The 22,647-nt window shown below is 40.7% G+C and overlaps 1 protein-coding gene across 1 annotated transcript in view; it reads left to right on the top strand.

The window, feature by feature from the left end:
- CRPPA (CDP-L-ribitol pyrophosphorylase A) overlaps nucleotides 1-22,647 on the top strand; it is a 167,020-nt gene that overhangs the window by 38,771 nt on the left and 105,602 nt on the right. The window contains exons 4-5 of the mRNA XM_075214069.1: nucleotides 15,708-15,812; nucleotides 18,165-18,210. Coding sequence (XP_075070170.1) covers nucleotides 15,708-15,812; nucleotides 18,165-18,210 — 151 coding nt within the window. The remainder of the gene's footprint in view (nucleotides 1-15,707; nucleotides 15,813-18,164; nucleotides 18,211-22,647) is intronic.

The raw sequence follows: 22,647 nt of genomic DNA, 5'->3' as shown, positions 1-22,647 counted from the left end.
GGCTGTATGTGACAGGGGCAGTGACATGATGTGAGGGATGGAATGGACCATACTTGGCCACTGCCCTGAAATGTCGAGGAGTCTCCAGAATCCCAGGTAGGTCTCCCGGGAGAGCAAGCCATTCTCCTGGTGAAGTGGACAGGATGGGGATGTGATTGCTTCATTGCGTTGCAGGGGCGGGACTAAAATGTTGTGATTTGTGGTGCTCAGTCTGTTTCCCATTCGCTCCTCACCTCTCTCCCATAGGAGGTTACTCGCATATGTTAGGAACGTATAATTGTGTTTGACATGCAGAGGTCAATGAAGAACACTCCATTGAGAGAAATCATATAATTGATGCTTTTTGACAACATACAGTGAATATGTTAATAAATACTTATTCATCTTGAACTTTTATGATGAGCGATGTAATTTACAGCAATATAAAAATAGATCAACAGGTGATCTCGGTATTTTTGAAAAACTTGCTCAGTTTTCCATTTCTCACATCTATTCACTAAAATGTATGATATAAAGTAAAAATAATAACTAGTTTTTACACACTAACTTCATTATAGGCACCATTTCTAACTGTATAGCCCAAATTATTAATTTAAGATAATTTGTATGTTGTGGTTTTGTTTTTACTAAGTGACTTTTAAATATATAAAACAAAAAAACAAAAATCTTTGAAAATTATTTTAATAGAAGAATGTCATTAAAACTGCATAAATATGACATTTATATTAGTATTAAAATGAGAGATGGGATTTTTAATTGGGAAATTATCACAGCAGAACAAAGTCGATCTTCTAATTTTTCATGTTAAAACTTCATATCACAATGTAACGTCCACTTTTGAATCTGGTGATACATTGAGTAAGACAATGCAGACTCTTGTGGCTTACCAAGGAAAACAATGACAAAATACATCAGAAAGAAACTTATTTCATTTTGTTTCGTTTTAATAAAAAAAGAAAAGAAAAGGAGAGAGACAATTTGTCGCATTGTAAAATGTTCTCCAGTGTTCCAAATACAACCTGGCAGATTTGGACATGAAGTTGGAGTAAATTAGTATTAAAAAAATATTACCGTAACAAATTTATTTCTGCCCTTATGCAGAGCTCTACGTCCCGCACCAGCAGCGTACGCGCCTGGTTGACAATACGTCATCATCATCAGCACGTTCTTGCCCCGGCTCTATAGCAGGTGCAGAAGATTTACCCCCTAACAGATGTATATGTGTGCGTCTGCATGTGTCGTATTTGTGTGAACACGCCTTTACTGTGCTCCACCTGTGTTTGCATGCTCCTCCCTCTTCCTATGCCGCCTCCCCTGGCGCATGCCAGTGTAAGTCTGCCTTGGAATATATGTGTACAATGAGGGAATTCACACAAGATACGTTACGCAACCTAGCGCACGCCAGTCTCGGCTTCATCACCCTCATCATCATCACCATTTATTTATATCGCACCACTAATTCCGCAGCGCTGTACAGAGAGTTCATTCACATCAGTCCCTGCCCCATTGGAGCTTACAGTCTAAATTCCCTAACACACATACATACAGACACACACACAGACTAGGGTCAATTTGTTAGCAGCCAATTAACCTACCAGTATGTTTTTGGAGTGTGGGAGGAAACCGGAGCACCCGGAGGAAACCCACGCAAACACAGGGTGAACATACAAACTCCACACAGATAAGGCCATGCTCGGAATTGAACTCATGACCCCAGTGCTGTGAGGCAGAAGTGCTAACCACTGAGCCTCCAGGCTGCCCCGCCCCAAGGAGCTTAAAAACTACCTGCTAAAAATGAGATGCTATGTGTCCTGTGATTATTGTCCACCTGTTGTATAAGCAGCAATATGTTATCTGTATGTTACATCACTCAGTGTCTCATAGAGATTGTCACTGATTGCTAATTGTTCCAACAGGATAGCCCACTTGTATGAAGCAGCAGCTGTGTGTGAACGGATGTTAAAATAGCCACATCTGCTGTTTACACTCCTGATACAAATGCATCCAATGGTGAATTATGAGCAGCTATGTGTACGTACTAGGACTGCTGTGTTAGGCTGGCTACACACTACAGTGTTTTCAGCCGAGTATTGGGTCAATGACACGATAAACGCCCATTCGGCCTGATTTTGCATTAGCGATAAAGGAGGATCGTTCCCAAGCACAGTAGTTTGATTTGATTGTTCAGCAGAACTATAAATCTCGTTCAACTTTAGAACGACGTCCTTCCAATCCTGCAGTGTGTATGCACTCACGATCAGGATCTCCATAGAGATGACAGAGTCGCAATCTTTTCAGCCACCGGTTATGACAGGTGAAGAGCACAGATCTGAGGATCAATCTTTTAAAACATATTTTAGCATGTATACATCATACTTGCCAACTCTTCCTGAATGTCATGGAGACTCCCTGAAATAGGGGTGATCTCCCTCACCCCCTGAAGAGTCTGGCATTCTCCCTGATGCTGAGCCAGTACAAGACGTGTTTGGCTTTGCCATCTGTGGCATGATGACACAGTTCAGAAATTGTGTCCTATGTCCATGTATTGATGCCTATGGAGGTGGCCATTTTCATGGAGACCAAGATTTAATCAAAGACTGACAGGTAAGACAACATGACTTCAGTAATGGAGACAGAAATGAAAGAGACACTTCAGTCTCTAGAGATTCATTAGCTGCTTTTCTTTAATGCATAGTTGCCTACACTCCCGGAATGTCCGGGAGACTCCTGCATTTCTGGGAAACCCCGATTCTCACCCCAGCAATAGATAAGTGTCAGGGCGCGGGGTTTAATGATGCAAATAGCGTGTCTTCTTAGCCCCGCTCCCTGCTGTAATTGGCCAAAATTGTGACAATTGTTAGGGGCGTGGCCAAAATTATGCAATTCATCAAGCCCCGCCCCGCACACCCACCTACCCCGGAATCTCCCTGAAGCCAACGAGGAAAATTTGGCAAGTATGATATACATAAATCGGCATGCTGATCGGGACTTTTTTTTCCCTGTAGTTGATACAATCGTTGTAGATAACACATTGGTCGGAAAATCCTCTATTGTGTACCCAGCCTAAATGAACTATTTTCATGCAGCTATGTGTTTGTACTAAATCTGCGGTATAAATGAGCCTCTTTTTCTTGCATTTTTCTGCAATGTGGTTTGGACATATTTTCACCCTTAAATCATACCTCCCGACATTCAGAATCACGAAATCGGTACAAAATAATCCCCTACCCTTTGTAAACAAACCCCTCCCACAAAAGAGCATGTTTTGTTGTATTAAATTTTTCACCCACTTATGGTTAAGCCCCACCAAGTGTGCAACCCCATTAAAACCGGAACAGTTTTGAGATATGCTTAAATGTTGAGTCTTTTTCATTATTTCCTATGGAGGACTAAACTAATTTAACAATGCTGTGTTTTGTGGTTTAACTCTTTTTGTGTTTTCTGTCGACCTCCTAGTAATGTTCCCAAAGGATTCTGGGATATAGTAGCAAAAAATTTTGAGAGAAAATTGGAGGCATAACACTGGAGTATTTTAAATAATGCAGAAAAAATACATAAAGGACTATTTTTAATGTGCATCTTTATAAATGTTTATGTGCCCAAAGCCTTAATGTGGTGTCTGCTACCCCTCTGCTTCTCTCTGTCATAAATTTGGTTTAGTTTTGGACCTGACCATGTGTCCAATGACATCATACCCCACCGCCAGTGATGTCACACATATCTCGTGCCTCTAGGCCATGCCCCCTAGTGATTGTATTAGCATTAGTATTAAATGGGTTATGGGTAAGAGAAACAATGGCATCTGTCCTTATTGATGAGCTCTGCAAGCAGACTTAGTAGCACCATCATTGAAACCAGGTAAAGTAATTTAACAACAGTATTTTTGTTACATTGGACACGGACAAATGGGAAAATAATAAAATAATATAAGGTAAGGGTTAAATAGATTTATTGTTCAACAATGTTTGCATGGTCCATTTATTGCAACATTTACACTTCTATTAAATTGATGCTGAAAGTTCTGTATAAATCTAGGTTTGTATTCAGAGAGACACAATAATCACCAGGTTCAAACATTTCCACATCACTCATCATCTCTTATTCAGCAAAGCACACATTTCCGCATTTCCATTGTGAGAGATACATAAACTGGAACCCGGGATAATATACAGTACACCAGGCTTTGTGTAATGAGTTATTTTTCTGAGTGTCTGCTGCTGAAATGTGACAAGGACAAGGCCGGGCTTGTTGCTGGAGTGAGAATAAATTGCATTGCACTTAAGTTGACTTCACAGAAATCTGGAGAAAAAAAAATCCGTATTGCAAAAGAAATATATTTAATAAGAGTTACTTTTACTGATATAGTCTACGTGTCATAATAATGATTATCAAGTAAAGAGATATCCATTATTTTTTTTTTATTTTTTTTAAGACATTCTACCATGATTTGTGCCCCAACAGTAATCCCAGGTTTGCAACATTGAAAACCCAGAACCCTTTTCCCCAGACCTCCAACTAAAAATGTAGGTCTGGGACGTTGTACTACACTTATTGCTGTGGTCTGTCTAAGTCATCATCATCACCAGTTATTTCTATAGCGCCACTAATTCCGCAGCACTGTACAGAGAACTCACTCACATCAGTCCCTAATATACACACATAGACTAGTGTCAATTTGATAGCAGCCAATTAACCTACCAGTATGTTTTTGGAGTGTGGGAGGAAACCTGAGCACCCGGAGGAAACCCACGCAAACACGGGGAGAACATACAAACTCCACACAGATAAGGCCATGGTCGGGAATCGAACTCATGAGCCCAGTACTGTAATGCAGAAGTGCTAACCACTGAGCCACCATGCTGCCCAATTGATCCTGGGAGTCACATACACCCATAACTCTAACACTGCACGAGGTCATACAAAAGGCTCAAATGACAAAGCATAGTATGTGACGTATCGGGCACGTCCCTGTGTGAATCCACAGGTTTGCCTGTTGCTTAGGAATCTACAAGTCAGTATCATACAGCAAACGTATTGTACCTCTCTATTCAATATGATGTGAGATAGAAAAGCTCAGGCCTTCTTTAAAGATGGGGCAGAGAACATTTGGATAGACTTAATCAGGGTCTGGCTGGCAAGTTTTAGCCCAGGGTCAAGAATTGACTCAGCAGCCTATTAGGAACACAGCCCAAGGTAGCCCACTATGGGACAGGCCCAGGGGGCAGTTGCCCCCCGGCCCAGCCAATCCCTGGACTTTCTTTCTTTAAAATATTCCTAATAGGCTGCAGAGTCTTCCGGGGGGCAGAGGGGATAAGTGGGAGGACCAATCAGAAGCTGCAATGACTGAGTTTACTGCTCTTGTTTTGTCGCCCTCACCCAACAACACTCCGCAGCCATTTCAAATTAGCAGACTTAAATGTTTGTCCACTACATTGTCTACATTAAATGCCTTTGGAAGTGCTGGACACGCCCCTGGGAGGGACTTGGCGCGCCAAAACCCCTCCCCCATGTAGCATGACTACACCCTCTTCTTGTACCGATTAGGGATATATTTACAAGTTGGGAGCTATGCTTGATGATTGCAAACGTGACAGCCTTTCTAAAAATAAATAAATAAAGGAAAAGAATACTGAGATTACCCACAGAAGTATAACGTTGGAATAATTGTGTGTTTTACGAATAAACCCCTTGTTTTAAAAAAATGTAGACTTGACCAGGTAGACTATATATACAGTATATATATTAAATATTAATGGCTACAAAATATTTTATATTTATATTTCATATTTACAATATTTGAAATTATATATTTTATAAAATATGTCTATATCTCTCTCTCTCTCTCTATATATATATATATATATATATATATATATATATATATATATATATATATATATAATTTGTAGGTACATAAACAGTCACTACATGTACTATTGTATCCTACAAGTTATCTATCCTGATTTCATACTCTGACATTTTATTGAAAGTGAGTTCCTCTGATTCCCTTCAGAACACTTTGCGATAAACATGTAAATTGTGTGACAGGTGGAAGGAAGCCGACAATATCCACCCCGGGGTCACAGGAAAACGCTGTGTTTCAGATGTCTGAAGTTGGTTCCCAAATATCCAAGAAGGATCCTGAACACAATGGGATTTGTCTGTAACGCTGATAGAAAAGAGCTGCAGCTAACTGCTGGCCGCGGAGAAGGTTTATTGCTTTGTGTAATAAGATACAGAGACTGTAGAATAATGTTTTTATTGAGATAGAATCACACACTGAGATTACAATGAGTTTATAGGAGACCTGCACGGACTGCTGGAAACCTTCTTTGGAATAAATGGAGTTTGCGTACAGTGCGATCCTTCCACACGGTCATAATGTTTTCTTTTTATATTTCCTATTCACATTTACAGATCATCATCATCATCATTTATTTATATATAGCGCCACTAATTCCGCAGCGCTGTACAGAGAACCCATTCACATCAGTCCCTGCCCCATTGAAGCTTACAGTCTAAATTCCCTAATATAGACACACACTCACACACAGAAACAGACAGACAGACACTAGGGTCAATTTTTGATAGCAGCCAATTAACCTACTAGTATGTTTTTGGAAAGTGGGAGGAAACCGGAGCACCCGGAGGAAACCCACGCAAACACAGGGAGAACATACAAACTCCACACAGATAAGGACATGGTCGGGAATTGACCTCATGACCCCAGTACTGTGAGGCAGAAGTGCTAACCACTGAGCCACTGTGCTGCCCACAGATGTTTTTTTTTAATTTTCCCATTGAACTATTTATTCTAAATAACTCGCCAAGAACATTTGTCATAAATAGTTCTCTAGGTGTCTCATTTCACTATTTATTTAAAATTAGTCATTTCCCAGCTTCCTAACATCCTTCCAATTTATTTGCATTTCCGCACTAACGCTGTTTAAAATACATTTTATTGTGTTCTCTAATTATAGTTTGTGGTCTTTTTCCATCTTCCTTTTGAAACCAGATCAGAACATTTACTTTATGTCTATTTGTGTGTATAATGTGTTTTAAATCCCAACGTGCTATATGTTGTACTAAAAAATATGACTATACAATATAAAAAGAAAGTTTCAGCACCTATACATGCTTCAGATCTTGATCAAATCATAGGTATGAGCTCTGAAATATATCAAATTACAATCAGAAATGTCCATTTTATTTCCCCACATTGCCCCTGGCATTCCCCTCCTTATTGAAACCCCACTAATTTCCCAAGGAAGCTAATACTGCAGTCACTTGAGCTGCTGTGACATCAGTGTCCCTGTGTATGTATCCACCAATCCGCATATTGCATTTACTGGAAAGCAAGTCTGCCAAGCTGGAAGTCAGTTGTGTGTTTTTGCCTGTGATGGGGCTTTCTTTTTCTGTTTTGCCCCATCAAGGGGTTATAGCAATGGTATCGCTGGAGGTAACGTCCCAATAGGATTCGCCTATTGTGCAAGGGTCGTGATGGTACATATAACACCGCAATCCTTTTTTTCTGCTATCACCATCTCAGGATGGCAAGAGCAAGAAAAAACAAAGGGAAATGCTCCATTATTTAAGTGAAGTTAAGCCTTACAACTTTTGGGTGAGCATCGCTGCCTTAACCATACTGGCGCCGCGATGACAGGTTTTTAGGATAAGATAATCTATTTCTATGCTTACGTTTTTTTATTCTTGCGACCATAGTCGATTACTTTTTTGCGGTCATTTTTTGTGGCTGTGTAATTATGGGAATAATTTTTTATTTTTGGCAAAACCAGTGCAGTACAAGTGATGAAATATATATTATATTTATAATGCGCCAGCAACTCTGTAGCGCTTTACAATTGGGGACAAACAGTAATAAAACAATACTGGGTAATACAGACAGACAGAGAGGTAAGAGGGCCCTGCTCGCAAGCTTACAATCTATGGGACAATGGTTTGATACACATGGGTTAGTGCTACATCATATTGTATATTGGTCCAGCCAGAATGCAAAAGTGTAGAGTATTGAGTGGGCTGTGTGTTCAGTCACACAGCAATGTTGGTCAAAGGGTTGTAGTCTTGTGTTAGCTGTGTAACAGGTGGTAATAGGGTAACCTAGAGAGATTAAGAGGGTGGTTGAGGAATATTATAAGCTTGTCTAAAGAGGTATGTTTTCAGAGAACTCTTGAAGGTTTGAAGACTAGAGGAAAGTCTTATTGTGCGAGGGAGGGAATTCCACAGAATGGGAGCAACTCAAGACTCACTTTTTCAAGCTCGCCTATTCTATCACCTCCTAACCATTCCATCAATCACCTCCTCTTCCTCGCCTGCCATCTCCTTTTTGTCCCAGCTGGCCCTACTGTCTCTCATCACCCCCTCCCTCTAGAATGTAAGCTTGCGGGCAGGGTCCTCTCTAACTATTGTCCCATGTCTGTCTACTGTCTGACTCCCTCGTTCGTTCTTTCACATCTTTTGCTGCACTCTGTGTGAGTCCCCATAGCATTACTCACACTCATCTGTGCTACTTATGTGTATTACCATAAGGGCAGGGCAGCACGGTGGCATAGTGGTTAGCACTTCTGCCTTACAGTACTGGGATCATAAGTTAGATTCCCGACCATGGCCTTATCTGTGAGGAGTTTGTATGTTCTCCCCGTGTTTGCGTGGGTTTCCTCCGGGTGCTCCGGTTTCCTCCCACACTCCAAAAACATACTGGTAGGTTAATTGGCTGCTAACAAATTGACCCTAGTCTGTGTGTGTGTGTGTGTGTGTGTCTGTGTGTGTGTGTTGGGAATTTAGACTGTAAGCTCCTATGGGGCAGGGACTGATGTGAGTGAGTTCTCTGTACAGCGCTGCGGAATTAGTGGCGCTATATAAATAAATGCTGATGATGATGATGATTACCTCATCTATTTGTTACTTGTTTCTGTATCCAACACTACGGAAACTGTGGCACCTTAGAAATATATAATAATACTGATCCTGAACTATACACAGCAAAACTAATCCTAGATCGCTCACCAGATTCTCCATCTAACCCCCCTGCATCTCTGTGTGTATTGCAGCCGGCTCTGGTTTTATGCAGAGAGAAATAAACCTATTTCCATTAAGCACCACTTCTGTGGTGTCCGGCCGAGCAGAATGTGACATTTCAATCTCTTCTAGCAAGCGGTAATGCAGTTCTCTCAGCAAATATACAGACAGATTTGTGAATAAATGTGTCCTCCGCTGGGTGCGCACTGGAGAATAAACCTGGAAACCTGATCACAGAGAAGTAGATCTAAAAACAACTTAGTTCTGCAAACACATGTGCCCCAGGAGCGGCTGCCAACATAACGCAAACCTTGTAATGTTGTTATAATGGATACCAAATTTCCAGCTAGACTGGTGGTCTGTTGTATAAACTTGACTTGTTAAATAGATCTGTATTTGATTAGCTCGTTGGCACTAGGACCTCATCCAGGATATTAAATAAGTCCTGTCGTTTGGGGGGGGGGGGGGTAGGGAAATTATGACAGGGTGAAGAATGTTTGCTATAAGTCATTTAAACCGTATCCTAAAAAAACAACGAATCCGGAAGAATTCTCTGTGTGTCAGATTTCATCAGGGAGCTTATTTCACGGTGGATTACTGTGCAGCAAATATAATCCATCTTATTACATGTTTAATCACCCTCGGCTCACACCGTCATGTATGCATATCGCTGTCATCACATGATTCGTGCGGGTCGTTAGCGGATAATCTTCATTACTGCAGCAGATCGTCGTCAGCTTGTCTATATGGACCCAGATGCACCTGTCTGTCTTCCTGCGTGTCCCAGTTTTCAGTCTGGAGATCTCAGCATTGGCCCTTGGTTTGCCCACACTAGTTATATCTGCATCGTTTCCTGCACATTGGATACACCAGCCCTCTCCACTGCTAATACTTGCTGTGCTCCCCCCCCCCACTCACTGGCTTTACATTGTGTCCCCCCCTCCAACACACTAGTTGCATTAGGAGTAGAAATCAGCACGGTGGCTTAGTGGTTAGCACTTCTGCCTCACAGCGCTGGGGTCATGAGTTCAATTCCCGACCATGGCCTTATCTGTGTGGAGTTTGTATGTTCTCCCCGTGTTTGCGTGGGTTTCCCCCAGGTGCTCCGGTTTCCTCACACTCTAAAAACATACTGGTAGGTTAATTGGCTGCTATCCAAATTGTCCCTAGTCTGTCTGTTTCTGTCTGTGTGTATGTGTGTGTGTGTGTTAGGGAATTTAGACTGTAAGCTCCAATGGGGCAGGGTGATGTGAGTGAGTTCTCTGTACAGCGCTGCAGAGTCAGTGGCGCTATATAAATAAATGGTGATGATGATGATGATCTGGTTACACCTGAACTCTTCCTCACTGATTAGATCTGGCATGCCATCCACAATAATATTTGGCATGACCCCCCTGCCCTCCCCCTCACTGAAGTATCAGAAGTGCCTCCCTTCCTCCCCCAATGATTGGGGTGTAAGGATTATTTAGCAGGGTGATACTTGGAGTCTCATGGGGATTCCAACACAGACACAAACCCAGGCTGCAGTGATACATTGTATCACAGGATTAGAATACACTTGATACAAAGTTCAGTATCTCAACTTTAATGTTTTTCTCTATCATAGTATCGATGAGTGCAGACGTTTTTGGTGGCATTCAATTGTCATTGTCTGTGATGTCCGGCAGTGCGCATTTCCGGGTACTACGTGTCCACAGATACGTAGATCGTGCTGCGCACCTGGATGGGGTGCACTGAGAAATCCATGATGTTACGTCGCCGCATAGTTCCCCTAGATCGTGCACTCCGCACACAAACGAGTTCACCCCCGTAATACATTGTCACCCATGCACGATTTGTGTATGTCACAATTTGATTAAAAACGATCGGTTGTTATGTTATTTCTTTCTTTGGTTTGTTTATGCCCATTTTTATCCTCCTCCGCCCTCCAGGCTTATGTCTAATTTGCCATTATTTCAAATCCAGCTCTGATACCTCATACTTGCCAACTTTTCCTTGTCGGCTTCAGGGAGATCCCTGGGGCGGTGGGCATGTTACAAATTGTAACAATTTTGGCCAATTACAGGGGGTGGGGCTAAGATGACACAATATTTGCATAATTTAGCCTCGCCCCCACCACTTATCTATTGTGGGGGCAAGAACCGGGAGGTTGCCCTGCTCTCCCAGGAGCCCGGGAGGTCTCCCAGAAATGCGGGAGTCTCCCGGACATTCCGGGAGAATAGGCAACTATGCGTTAAAGAAAAGCAGCTAATGAATCTCTAGAGACTGAAGTGTCTTTTACATTTCTGTCTCCATTACTGAAGTCATGTTGTCTTACCTGTCAGTCTTTGATTAAATGTTGGTCTCCATGAAAATGGCCACCTCCGTAGGCATCAATACATGGACATAGGACACAATCTCTGAACTGTGTGATCATGCCACATGTGTGATACATTATAAATTTTGCTCTGTTCCGTCTACTGTCACTTATATTAATTTTATTTTGTGGCACTTCCTTTTTACTGTTGTTACCTTGAATTTCTGGAACATAACTGTCAAAATCGCTCCTCCCTGCCTAATGTTGCATTGATTTGTACTCTGCTTCTAAGTATTATAAACAATAGGATGTTATTTTCTGATACTCGGGGACCTTTCTGTACATGATTGTGGAATGTGATATATGAGAGACTTCCCATGGATTCTTTCTCCCCTACGATGCTGATTATATGACCCCCCCTTGAAGTACATGATTACCATCTGATAAAAGTTTCCTTCCTATACAGAGTAGATAAACAATCACTGTTCAGATAGTGGCCACATCGACATTTAATTTTTTTAGGGCCCTTTCAAGCTAGAGCTGGCACTAGGATAAGGAAAGTGTATTTATCTCACATTCATTTCATCAAAGCAAACTTTGAAACGGAATTTAGATTTCAAACACTTCCAAGGATACTCTGGTCCTGCGATGTCCTTAGGAGTGTGAGAGTTTGCAGCTTGTAATCGCTTTGTTTTTCCTTTATATCGGGAAACACTCAGACAATGGGAATGGCGTATAAATGTGTTACGGAATGACAGACTGCATGTTAACGTTTACAGTACATGGCGACATCTAGAGATAATGTTTAATAGGATAACGTGAAACAAATATTAAAATGTTGATTTATGATTAGGCAAATCTGTATCTTTGGAGAATAGCCTGGTTATAGAGGTAAGTGTTGGTCAGTTAAAGACATTTGGGGTAGGTGCCAGACTTTCACAGAAATATGGCTGGTGGTATCGGTCACCTTTTCATTTTTTTTTTTCCTGACTAAACTAAATTGTTCTGACATCCACGGAAGTTAGGGCCATCTTAACAACATTATGGGCCCCCGGGCAAAGCAGTGCACTGGGGCCCCTACCTACACAACCACTCACAGGAATAAAAATGTAAATTATCAATAAAATTAAGTTTATATTTATTGGTACCTGAAACAAAAGTCATTAAACATTAAAAAAACATGCTGTGCCTTGCTTGATACATGGGTGAATAGATTTTTTTTCTATTGGGCCCTTCCTATGGGGCCACTATGCTTGTGGGGAAAGACGACCCTGACGGAAGGGCAAAACAGAAAAGGTCACCAGTTTTAATACAGCATATTAAGATATTCTTTCCGAGATCCAACAATTTTTTATATCCCATGGTGGTGCACAAACCTACTATAGGAAGAAATACCACCAGTGCCCTTTATAATACTCTACCTTCTGTGCAAATCCTACAATAGTCAGTGACCATTTGTAATTATTTCATCTAATTTTGCAGCGTATATTTATACCACATAATCCCTGGAACAGTCACGATGCAGAAATACAGCAAGATCCTCAATGCTTGGCAGTTCCCCCGATTGTTCTCCCTTTGATCCATGTAAGGAAGGGATCTTACAGAAATGAGGGCTTTAATTGTTTTAAAACGGAAGTATCAGTCGTTCCAGACTGGAGACACAAAGCACTGCAGAGTGTTTCCTGCTGAATAAAGCTATCTGAGGAATGATAATGATAACATCCTAAACATTTTTGGGAGAGGCAAGGTATATTCCACAGCCTTTGTCTGATCCTGGTGGGGGCTATTGTAAAATACTTAGACATAGGTACATTCTGTAACTAAATACATAAGATCGTATCACAGAATGGACATAATTGTTTTGTTTTCTTATTGATAGAATTTTCTTCATTTTATTATTTTGTCGTAGGTACAATGTTACAAACGGGCATTGAAAGACAAGTGTGAAATGGATTAAGCGGCGTGTTTGACCCATTTTGCGCCCCGAACAGACGCGTAAATATCCCGTCACAAAAATAATAAGCTTACATGTATATGTGGAGACACGTGTATCTCAAGACACCTCTGAATGAATGTATTATCAGCTGCAGGGGTCTATATACAAACAGCCAATCAGAAGTGGCTAGATAGTGCTGCTGGTCTCATCGTCATCTCGTATCCTGGGCATTCTGACCGGTCTGCGGCTGCGCAGAAAGCTGCGATGCTCTGTGTGTTCTGACACCTTTCTATCACAGCCAGCATTAACTTTTTTAGCAATTTGTGCTACAGTAGCTCTTCTGTGAGATTGGACCAGGCGGGCTAGCCTTCCCTCCCGACGCGCATCAATGACCCTTGGCCGGCGGATCACCGGTTGTCCTTCCTTGGGCCACTTTTGATAGGTACTAACCACAGCATACCATTTTGGAGATGCTCTGACCCAGTCATCCAGCCATCACAATTTGGCCCTTGTCAAAGTCGCTCAGATCCTTACGTTTGTCCATTTTTCCTGCTTCCAACACATCAACTTCAAGAACTGACTGTTCACTTGATGCCCAATATATCTGAACCCTTGACAGGTGTAATTGTAACAAGATAATCAATATTAATCTTTTCACTCGTCAGTGGTTTTAATGTTGTGGCTGATCAGTGTATTTGCACCACAAAAATGGACGTACATCAAACTCTAAATCAGTCCCATAATATACGTAGTTTTTCTGATCCCGACGATGTGCCATTTGTGGTATTTTTTGGTTAGAATGAGCTTTATTAGAAACATTGATAAAAGTGAACTATATGCTGTAGTTAAGTCAATAAAAGGGCCCAGTGTAACCCAAACCTGGTCCCCAGGGCTCCCTAACAGTACATGTTTTCCATATCTCCTTGCTGGAGCACAGGTGTATTCATTACTGACTGATACATTGTATCCGATCCACAGGAGGTAGTAATTATATCACCTGTGACCTAGAAAACCTGCACTGTTCTGTGGAATGATTTTGGCAAACCCTGTACTAGAGCATATATCAGACAAAAATGTTTAGTTATATGATAAATGTTTTGATGAAATGTCAGTAATGATGCACGATTACCTGCAGGTACTAAGGTGTTTTATGTCCTTACTGCTATATTTCTGTGCACATCACATCTTTATGTGGAGGCATGAGAGAGCTCCATCTAGAGGTTGTGCGCAGTACTGCACCCTACCAACGAGCTGTAACAGATCTGTCTGTACTGTACGTACTGTATCAGGTGATGACACGAGAAGAGTGTAAGGCTTATACCTTACGTACTTATGGACAGGAATTGACCGAGTGCAAGAGTTTATTTTGCTTTGGCAAAACACACCTTAAAATGTTATATAATCGCCTACATAAGTTGTCCTGCACGCTGATGTCCTGCATGTGGACCGGTTAAAGCAATGATTAATCAAATTTTCTGCACGCCCTTCTACAACTTGTTCTAAATCTATTTCTTACCTTTTTGCGTACCTTCTATGCTTTTTATTAATGCCACTATACCATCAGTCAGCTGCTTTGCTTCTGAACTTATTCTTACATTTGAACTTCATTGACTACCAAAGTGTTTTGAAATTAAGGTGACTTTAAAATACTCATTTGTGAATTGCAACGTGTGCCGCTTCCTTATCGATAGAAATTCCTTTGTGAACCAAAATTTTTTTTTTTTGCACAGTGAAATATCCCCATCCAACTTGTGGCAAGTGCTTCCCCCAGTGTTATTGCGTTGGGGAGTAATTGCCTTTAAAAGCTACCTGCAGGTAAGACTCAACCCAGTTAAAAAGCATAGCACTGAACATGTCAACGTTTAAATTGAATTTGTGTTTGTATTTAGTGTAGGCCGGAGAGGGTTGACTGTGGCGTGGGATAGTCGGCTTATTGTTATTGCAATATGTGGACCTAACATTTCTTGGTGTTAATACAGAGTACAGCTTGTAGTAGCCCATATAGCATAAATATTGTGAGTGCAGAAGATCCAATGTCTTGTTTGTTTCCTATACACACACATATATATCTATATATATATATATATCTATATATATATCTATATATATATATATATATATATATATATATATATATATACATATATATATGTATGTGTATATATGCATCCATAACAGGTATTAGTGAACACCCAGCTACAAGGCTGCCAAGAAGCAATCTGCAGAAATTGCAGCAATTTTCTTGCTCGTAAAGATTTAAATTGAAGGCATTTGAGTAAATGTGAGATTCCATAGCCCCAAGAAAGGGAGTAATCTGCTTGTTTCACTGTTCGTCTCTCCAGGTAAAGCCAGACGAAAATAAAGCATATTCATGGAAAAAAATATTTATTTGATAGATTGTTCTGACTAAATGCTTTTTTTTCTTTTCCCTGTCAACAGTGCACACAGTACGACTTGGATTTTGGCACCGAGTGCTTACATTTGGCTCTGGCTTACAGTCAGACGAAGGCAAAGCTACTTGAAGCTCCACCCGATGTCTGGAAGGTAAATGCAATATTACTGGATGTTACCTCACATTGAATGTTTGATTTACACTTAGCTCCTACAAGCACACAGCATGCAATGCCACCCCTAAGCTTTCTGCTGAGGACGTGTGTATGTAACTGTAATTGGCTGGATGATTTGTTTTGTTTCTGGTGTAACGTTTAAGCTGTTGCACATTTTGTGGAGGAAACGCGGCCACTGCGTAGAAATCCCCAACGTTGCTCAATCGCCTCAATTACGGGACGCTGGAAAATTCTTCCAGTCTGTACAGAACAGGTTTAAAGGGTAACCCCAGAGCTTCTTGTTGTAGGCCGTGTTAATGTCACTATAGTACATGAATAATATATAAACATGTAAGGCCTGATTCATTAAGGAAAGTAAAGCAAAAAAAATAAAAATGAGTAAATTTGCACCTGGGCAAAACCATGCTACACTAGAGGGGGGATTTAAAATGTGAGGACAGCTTTATAGTTGGGGTAGGTCATGTCCTAGATCAGCTTTAAATTTCAGTGCAAAAATAAAGCTATCAAGTATATGCGTGCTATATGAAAAAACAGCCAGTATTTAACTTATGTGCAAAATAATAAACTAATTTGCACCCCTTGCATTGTAACATGGTTTGTCCAGGTGAAAACTTACTATTTTTTTTTGCCTTACTTTCCTTAATGAATCAGACCCGTACCGTATAAACTGCTGAGGAAGATATTGTCATCTTTGTGACTCTTTGACCTCAACAGTCATCAAAGATAATATATACTTACCAACTTTCTGAAGTTGGCTTCCGGGAGCCTCTCGGGGGAGGTGGGCGTGAGGGGGGCGGGACACCAAAATTGCGTCATTTTGGACCCGCCCCCGGTGATGTAATGACGCAAACGAGTAATTTTACACCGAGGGGCGTGGCATGTTGGACAGAATTTGGGAGATTGCCATACTCTCCTGGGAGTCCGTGAGACTCACCCAAAATTTGGGAGTCTCCCAGACATTCCGGGAGAGTTGGCAAGTATGAGATAATATCTCTCAATACCGTGGCCACGTTGGGACATGCCTCATCCGTATTGGAGGGACAAATATAACTATAGTGAACCAAAATTAACATAACATAAAATAACATAATTAAACAAAAAAACAAAGTATACCAAAACATAATTTAACACCAGGGTATTTAAAATACTCAAATATCTGTATTTCCTTGTCACAAAAACACTTTTCCTGTCTAATAAGGAATAATGCACCTTTAATTTGTACAAACAGGGTATGGTATATGAGATAATGTACTCCTAGGGATAATTGTATCAAACCATGTATCAAACCACAGCAGCCAATCAGAATCTAGCTATAATTTATTATTATATTTATTATTTACACTTTTCCATTTTTAGAAGGTTTGATAAATCTCCCCCTTACTGTGAAATGCGTCCCATGACCGGTGTAACTGCACCCTGTCTACAACCCTCATCATCATCATCATCATCATTTATTTATATAGCGCCAAAATATTCCGTAGCGCTTTATAATTGGGGACAAACATAATAAACTAATAAACAAACTGGGTAAAACAGACAAAGAGGTGAGAGGACCCTGCTCACAAGCTTACAATCTATGGGACAATGGGAGTTTGATACATGAGGCTAAGTCTAAATTTTGCATTTCGGCCCAGCCAGGCTGCAAAGGTAAAAGTGACTCATAGGCTAGATGATCCCGTCACACAACAATGTTGGGGGTAGTTGTCTTGTGAAATTGTGTAACGGGTGGTAATAGGGTAAGGTAGTGAGGTTAAGAGGCTGGTTGAGGAATATTATAAGCATATCTGAAGAGGTAGGTTTTCAGAGAACGCTTGAAAGTTTGTAGACCAGAGGAGAGTCTTATTGTGCGAGGGAGAGAATTTCATAAAGTGGGTGCAGCCCGAAAAAAGTCCTGTAACAGGGAATGGGAGGATGTAATGAGGGTGGATGAGAGACGCAGATCTTGTGCAGACATTGGTAAACTCATGGCGCATCCAGGTCGTAGTGGTTGTATGTGGTAAACCTACACCCTATTAGATGACTTCATAACGAGATTTCCAATTTTAGATGGTCAGATAATTCCTTGGTGATTTCTTATAACCCCATATCACAGTAGTAGGGGAATTATACACTATATAACGCACCATAATATTTTTGGACTTCTCTTTTTGTTAAATAAACCTCCTCTTATTAATTCACCGCTCTATATTTATTGTACGGCTAAACGACAGATTGAAAAAATTATCGGTTTATAGCACTGCCAATAGAAACGACTGCTTTGGGGCACTGTTTTATTGACCTATAATCCCTTCCTGTTCACCGTAATTAACGGCATTTATTTGTGCTCTAGGTGACTTACAAACGAGATTTATATGCAGCTGAATCAATTGTTAAGGGTAAGTGTGTTTTTTTTATTATTTAAGTATATGGTGTTAATAGGGATGTGTGTTTTCATTAACCTCAAAATGAACTGCGCTGGGTAAAAAGCTGGATTCTCTGGTCTAACACTTATCCAAAACGTTTGTTGCAGTGTGTGGATATGCATTTGTTACTTTGCATGCAGCATTTATTGCGCACATTTCTGAGGCTAACAACCGTCTGGTATCTGTAAATGTATTATAGGGATCATTTATGAACGGAATAAAATGTGCATGGTTAAGCCCTCATTCTTCTTGCTGTACAAGAGGCTTTGTGCGGCCACTTATGCTCCATCATGCTATTGAACGAAGTCACTCCAGAGTCTCTTTGACTTCTGCGCCTACCCCTTTAATTAATTATATATTTTTTTTTTAAAGTGTACCTGAATGGAGCAAATAGTGTTATTTTGAAAGCAGTTGGCCAAGACAGATCTTTCAGGATATGTAAAAAAAATAAATTTTGCAGGTGTGAAAGGCTCTGCAGCCGCTCTGCTGGCCTTGGAAGTTTATCTAGATATTTCGTCCAGGAATAAATAATCTAAATTTTACCAACAGCATCAGACAGCTAGGCCCCACTCAGGAAGGACGCTCTTAGCCAATAACTGGCATAGTGATAGAATATTGTGGTGTCAACACACATTTTGATGTGGAGATAAAATCAAGCTGTAGCCAATCAGAGAGCGTTCATTGGACCAGATGGACCAATGAGAGCATTACAATGATGACCAGGTAGGACCATTCCTGCCCGATAAGCCACCTGAGCCCTCGGTGGTTCCTTTCCCGCACTTAGGACTGATTTAATTAATGAAATGCATTCATCTACAGCAGCCAATCAGACTCTTGTTTTTGTGTTTAACTTGAGCTACACAAATAAAAGCTCATTGCTGATAGGCTTTAAATGTTAGTAAATATGCCCTAGTGAGTGTATGAGGAGGTGGTGAGAGATGGACCAATGTTTCTGTAACCCACCTGTACCTGGGAAGAGGTGGGCAGTCAGAGTAGATGTCACTTATCGGGAACCCAAACCCAGAAAGTGGGTGTTTGAATTAGCTAAAGTAACAGAAACGTCATATCTGTGCATGGGATACATGTCATATCTGTGCATGGGATACATACCATACCTGTGTATTGGATACATGTCATATATGTGCATGGGATATGTGTCATATCTGTGTATGGGATACATGTCATATCTGTGCATGGGATACATGTCATATCTGTGCATGGGATACATATCATATCTGTGCATGGGATACATGTCATATCTGTGCATGGGATACATGTCATATCTGTGCATGGGATACATACCATACCTGTGTATTGGATACATGTCATATCTGTGCATGGGATACATACCATACCTGTGTATTGGATACATGTCATATCTGTGCATGGGATACATACTATACCTGTGTATGGGATACATGTCATATCTGTGCTGGTTATAGATCAATCACCTTGTGACTTTGCTACAATGTAACAAACCCTCTTTATATCCTCTTCTCAAAGTGTCAGTCCCTGAGACTCTCCTCATACAGCGCAGGAGGAAGCACCCAGTGATTGTACCTAGTATCACTGTGCTCTTCCTCCTGCAGTCACTGTATGAGGTGGTAGTGCTGGGGAATTTCTTAAGCAGGCTGCATGTTAGAAAGAGAGGTCACCTGAGACCTTATGATACTTATAGCTGTGTCTGTAACAATCAGACCATTAGAAGATTCAATAAATAATTAGGACAGACAATTAGACAAATGAAAGAGCAAGAACTTGGCAAATTGTTAGAACAGGAAACAGCACAATAATATGGAGGGAACGTAACAATTTTGAAATCACATGAGAGAGAAAAAGACTTATTGAATGGAAGTATTTGCAGTTTTTTCCCAGGCTATTTGTTGTATTTTTGGTATTTTCTAGTTTCTCATTGAATTTAATATTCTGTTTTAGTGAAAGTCAGGGATTTTATTTTGTAGCATTTTTGTATAAACAGCTGTTTCTTTTCTCAGGATTACTAGGACTATATAGACAAAATTTGATAATTTTAATTTTTTTAAAAAAGTTTCATGGTTCTACTCAGTCGGGATTATTTAGCGCATCCTCCAAAGATATGTCCTAGTTATTAATATAATAATTTTATTTAAATACCAAATATGTGTGATTTAACATAGTTTTAAACTACTATAGGAATCACGGCATTCTACTAATGCTTCATAATGTTCTTGTAAAAGGCGCCAATGTGATCTTGAGGGCCAGGCTTATCGTCTCCCCGCGACCGCCAGGCTAGCCTGTTCCTGCATGCAAGGGAGCGCATGGTCGCAGTGCTTAGCTGCTGTAAATACGAGGGTGAGTCAAAAATTATCCGCTCTCCAGGTGTATTAAAACTTCTGTTGGCCGCACTCTCTTATCAACGCTTTCTGCACTAATTTGCTGTCTCCCCAGTCACTGCTGTGCATGTTTGAATGTGTTACGTAAGTTCATCTGTGACTGCAGAGCAAGAAAAAATGTCTGCCCCACTTGTGATTTGCATGAAAGAAGAGCAGCGTGCAGTGATTCGATTTTTGTGGTCTGAGGGTATGTCTGGTGTCGATATTTATTGAAGACTTTGTGCACAGTATGGAGAAAGTGTTTTGTCTCGAAGAAGTGTGTATGAATGGATAGAGAAGTTCAAGGAAGGTCGTACAAGTGTCAGCCATGAAGAAGGAGCCGGACGCCCGTCCACGACTGATGAGAACATTGAGCATGCACGTGAACTGATTCTGTTGGATAGACGAGTGACAGTGGATTATGTTGCAAATCATTTTGAAAATCAGCCATGGCTCTGCCTGTGCAATAATCCACAACAGTCCTGGGCTTTGAAAAGTTTGTGCGAGATGGGTGCCGAAACAACAAGAGCACAAACAGAAGTGTTTGGACATCTGCAAACAAAATCTGGATCGATACGCTAGAGTTTCTTAAAAAGGATCATTACTGGCTACATGGATTCGTCACTATGAGCCTGAGTAAATGGCAGAGTATGGAATGGAAACATCCTCAATCGCCAAACCAAGAAAAAGTTCAAAAATCAACCATCAGCTGGAAAATTGATGCTTACAGTTTTCTGGGATTCTCAAGGGCCAGTATTGGAACATTATCAGGAAAAAGGTTCAACAATCAACAGTGCTCGTTACAGTGAGATACTCATTGAAGAGCTGAAGCCTAAAATTGCAGAGGACTGCTCTCCAGGGGTGTTGTGTTATTGTATGACAATGCACATCCGCACACCGCTGTTCATACTCACGACACTCTCCAAAGACTTTGAGGTGTTAAAGCATCCTCCCTCTAGTCCTCATCGGACTATCACCTGTTAGGTCCTCTGAAAGAAGCCCTATGAGGACAAAGATTCACGTCTGATTAAGAGGTGAAGACAGCGGGTTTTATTCGTGGCTCGCAGCTCAACTTAAAACATTTTTTAATGAGGGAAATACGAAAACTTGTTGACAGATGGACAAAGCAGGGAGATTATGTTGAAAAATAATGTATTTGTCATTTCTGAAAGATGATTAAAATAAATTCTACAGCACATAATTTTTGACTCACCCTCGTATATTGTGGCTAGGACTAAAGGACAAGATACAATAAAGTGGTTGATAATTATTTCAGTGGTCAAAATGAATCAGTACTAACCAAAAAGTTACAAAATACCATAACTGAGCCCCATTGCACAAACATACTGCATAAGAATGGAAGCGCTATAAGGTGCTAAGAAACATGGAACATTCTATAGTCCCCCCTCCATGCCGTCTCTATTTTGACATTGAGGTCGGACATTGCGTTCTATATAACACTCAAGTGCTTTTTAGAAACACCCAGAGGCAACTAATACTGAAAGCGTACTAGTCACCAGCTTGTTATTTTGCGTTTCTGCTTTTTCCCACTTGTCTTTTTTTTATCTTTTTTTAAATATGGTTTTAGCCGCTGGAAGTTAATTTCTAGCAGTTTTGGCCTTGACCATTGTTATACACAGCTAATCCATGACCTGGAATGTCAGGCCCTTGGGCTGTGTTTCGTTCCACATTACACTTTGACATGCTTTTGTTTTTACATTTGTCTGTTATTGGCGGTATTTGAGTGACTACTTGTGACTTCAGATGTTTTCGTTTCCAGACGTGTGATATGCTTTGTGATGACTGAGTGGCGTCATCTGGATGTGTTAGGCTGTGTGTGTTTCTTTTAATATTTTTTAACCTTTGTCCTGGGTATTTTAGTGGTTCTAATGAATGTGAGGGTACGTTGATATATTCTCATTAGCCTATGTTTCTCAGGGAGAGAAAGAGCTGACATTGACTTCCCAGCCTTTTGACTAAGATCAGGTGTAAATTGGCTTGTAACCAAAACATTTAAAGCTATCTTTAAGGGACCCTATGGAGGTGAGGTAGTGTCCCA

Source organism: Mixophyes fleayi, chromosome 5, assembly GCF_038048845.1.
Source record: "Mixophyes fleayi isolate aMixFle1 chromosome 5, aMixFle1.hap1, whole genome shotgun sequence".
Lineage (NCBI taxonomy): Eukaryota > Metazoa > Chordata > Amphibia > Anura > Limnodynastidae > Mixophyes > Mixophyes fleayi.
Note: the sequence above shows the minus strand (reverse complement) of the source record. Positions and strands in the feature narration are given on the sequence as shown.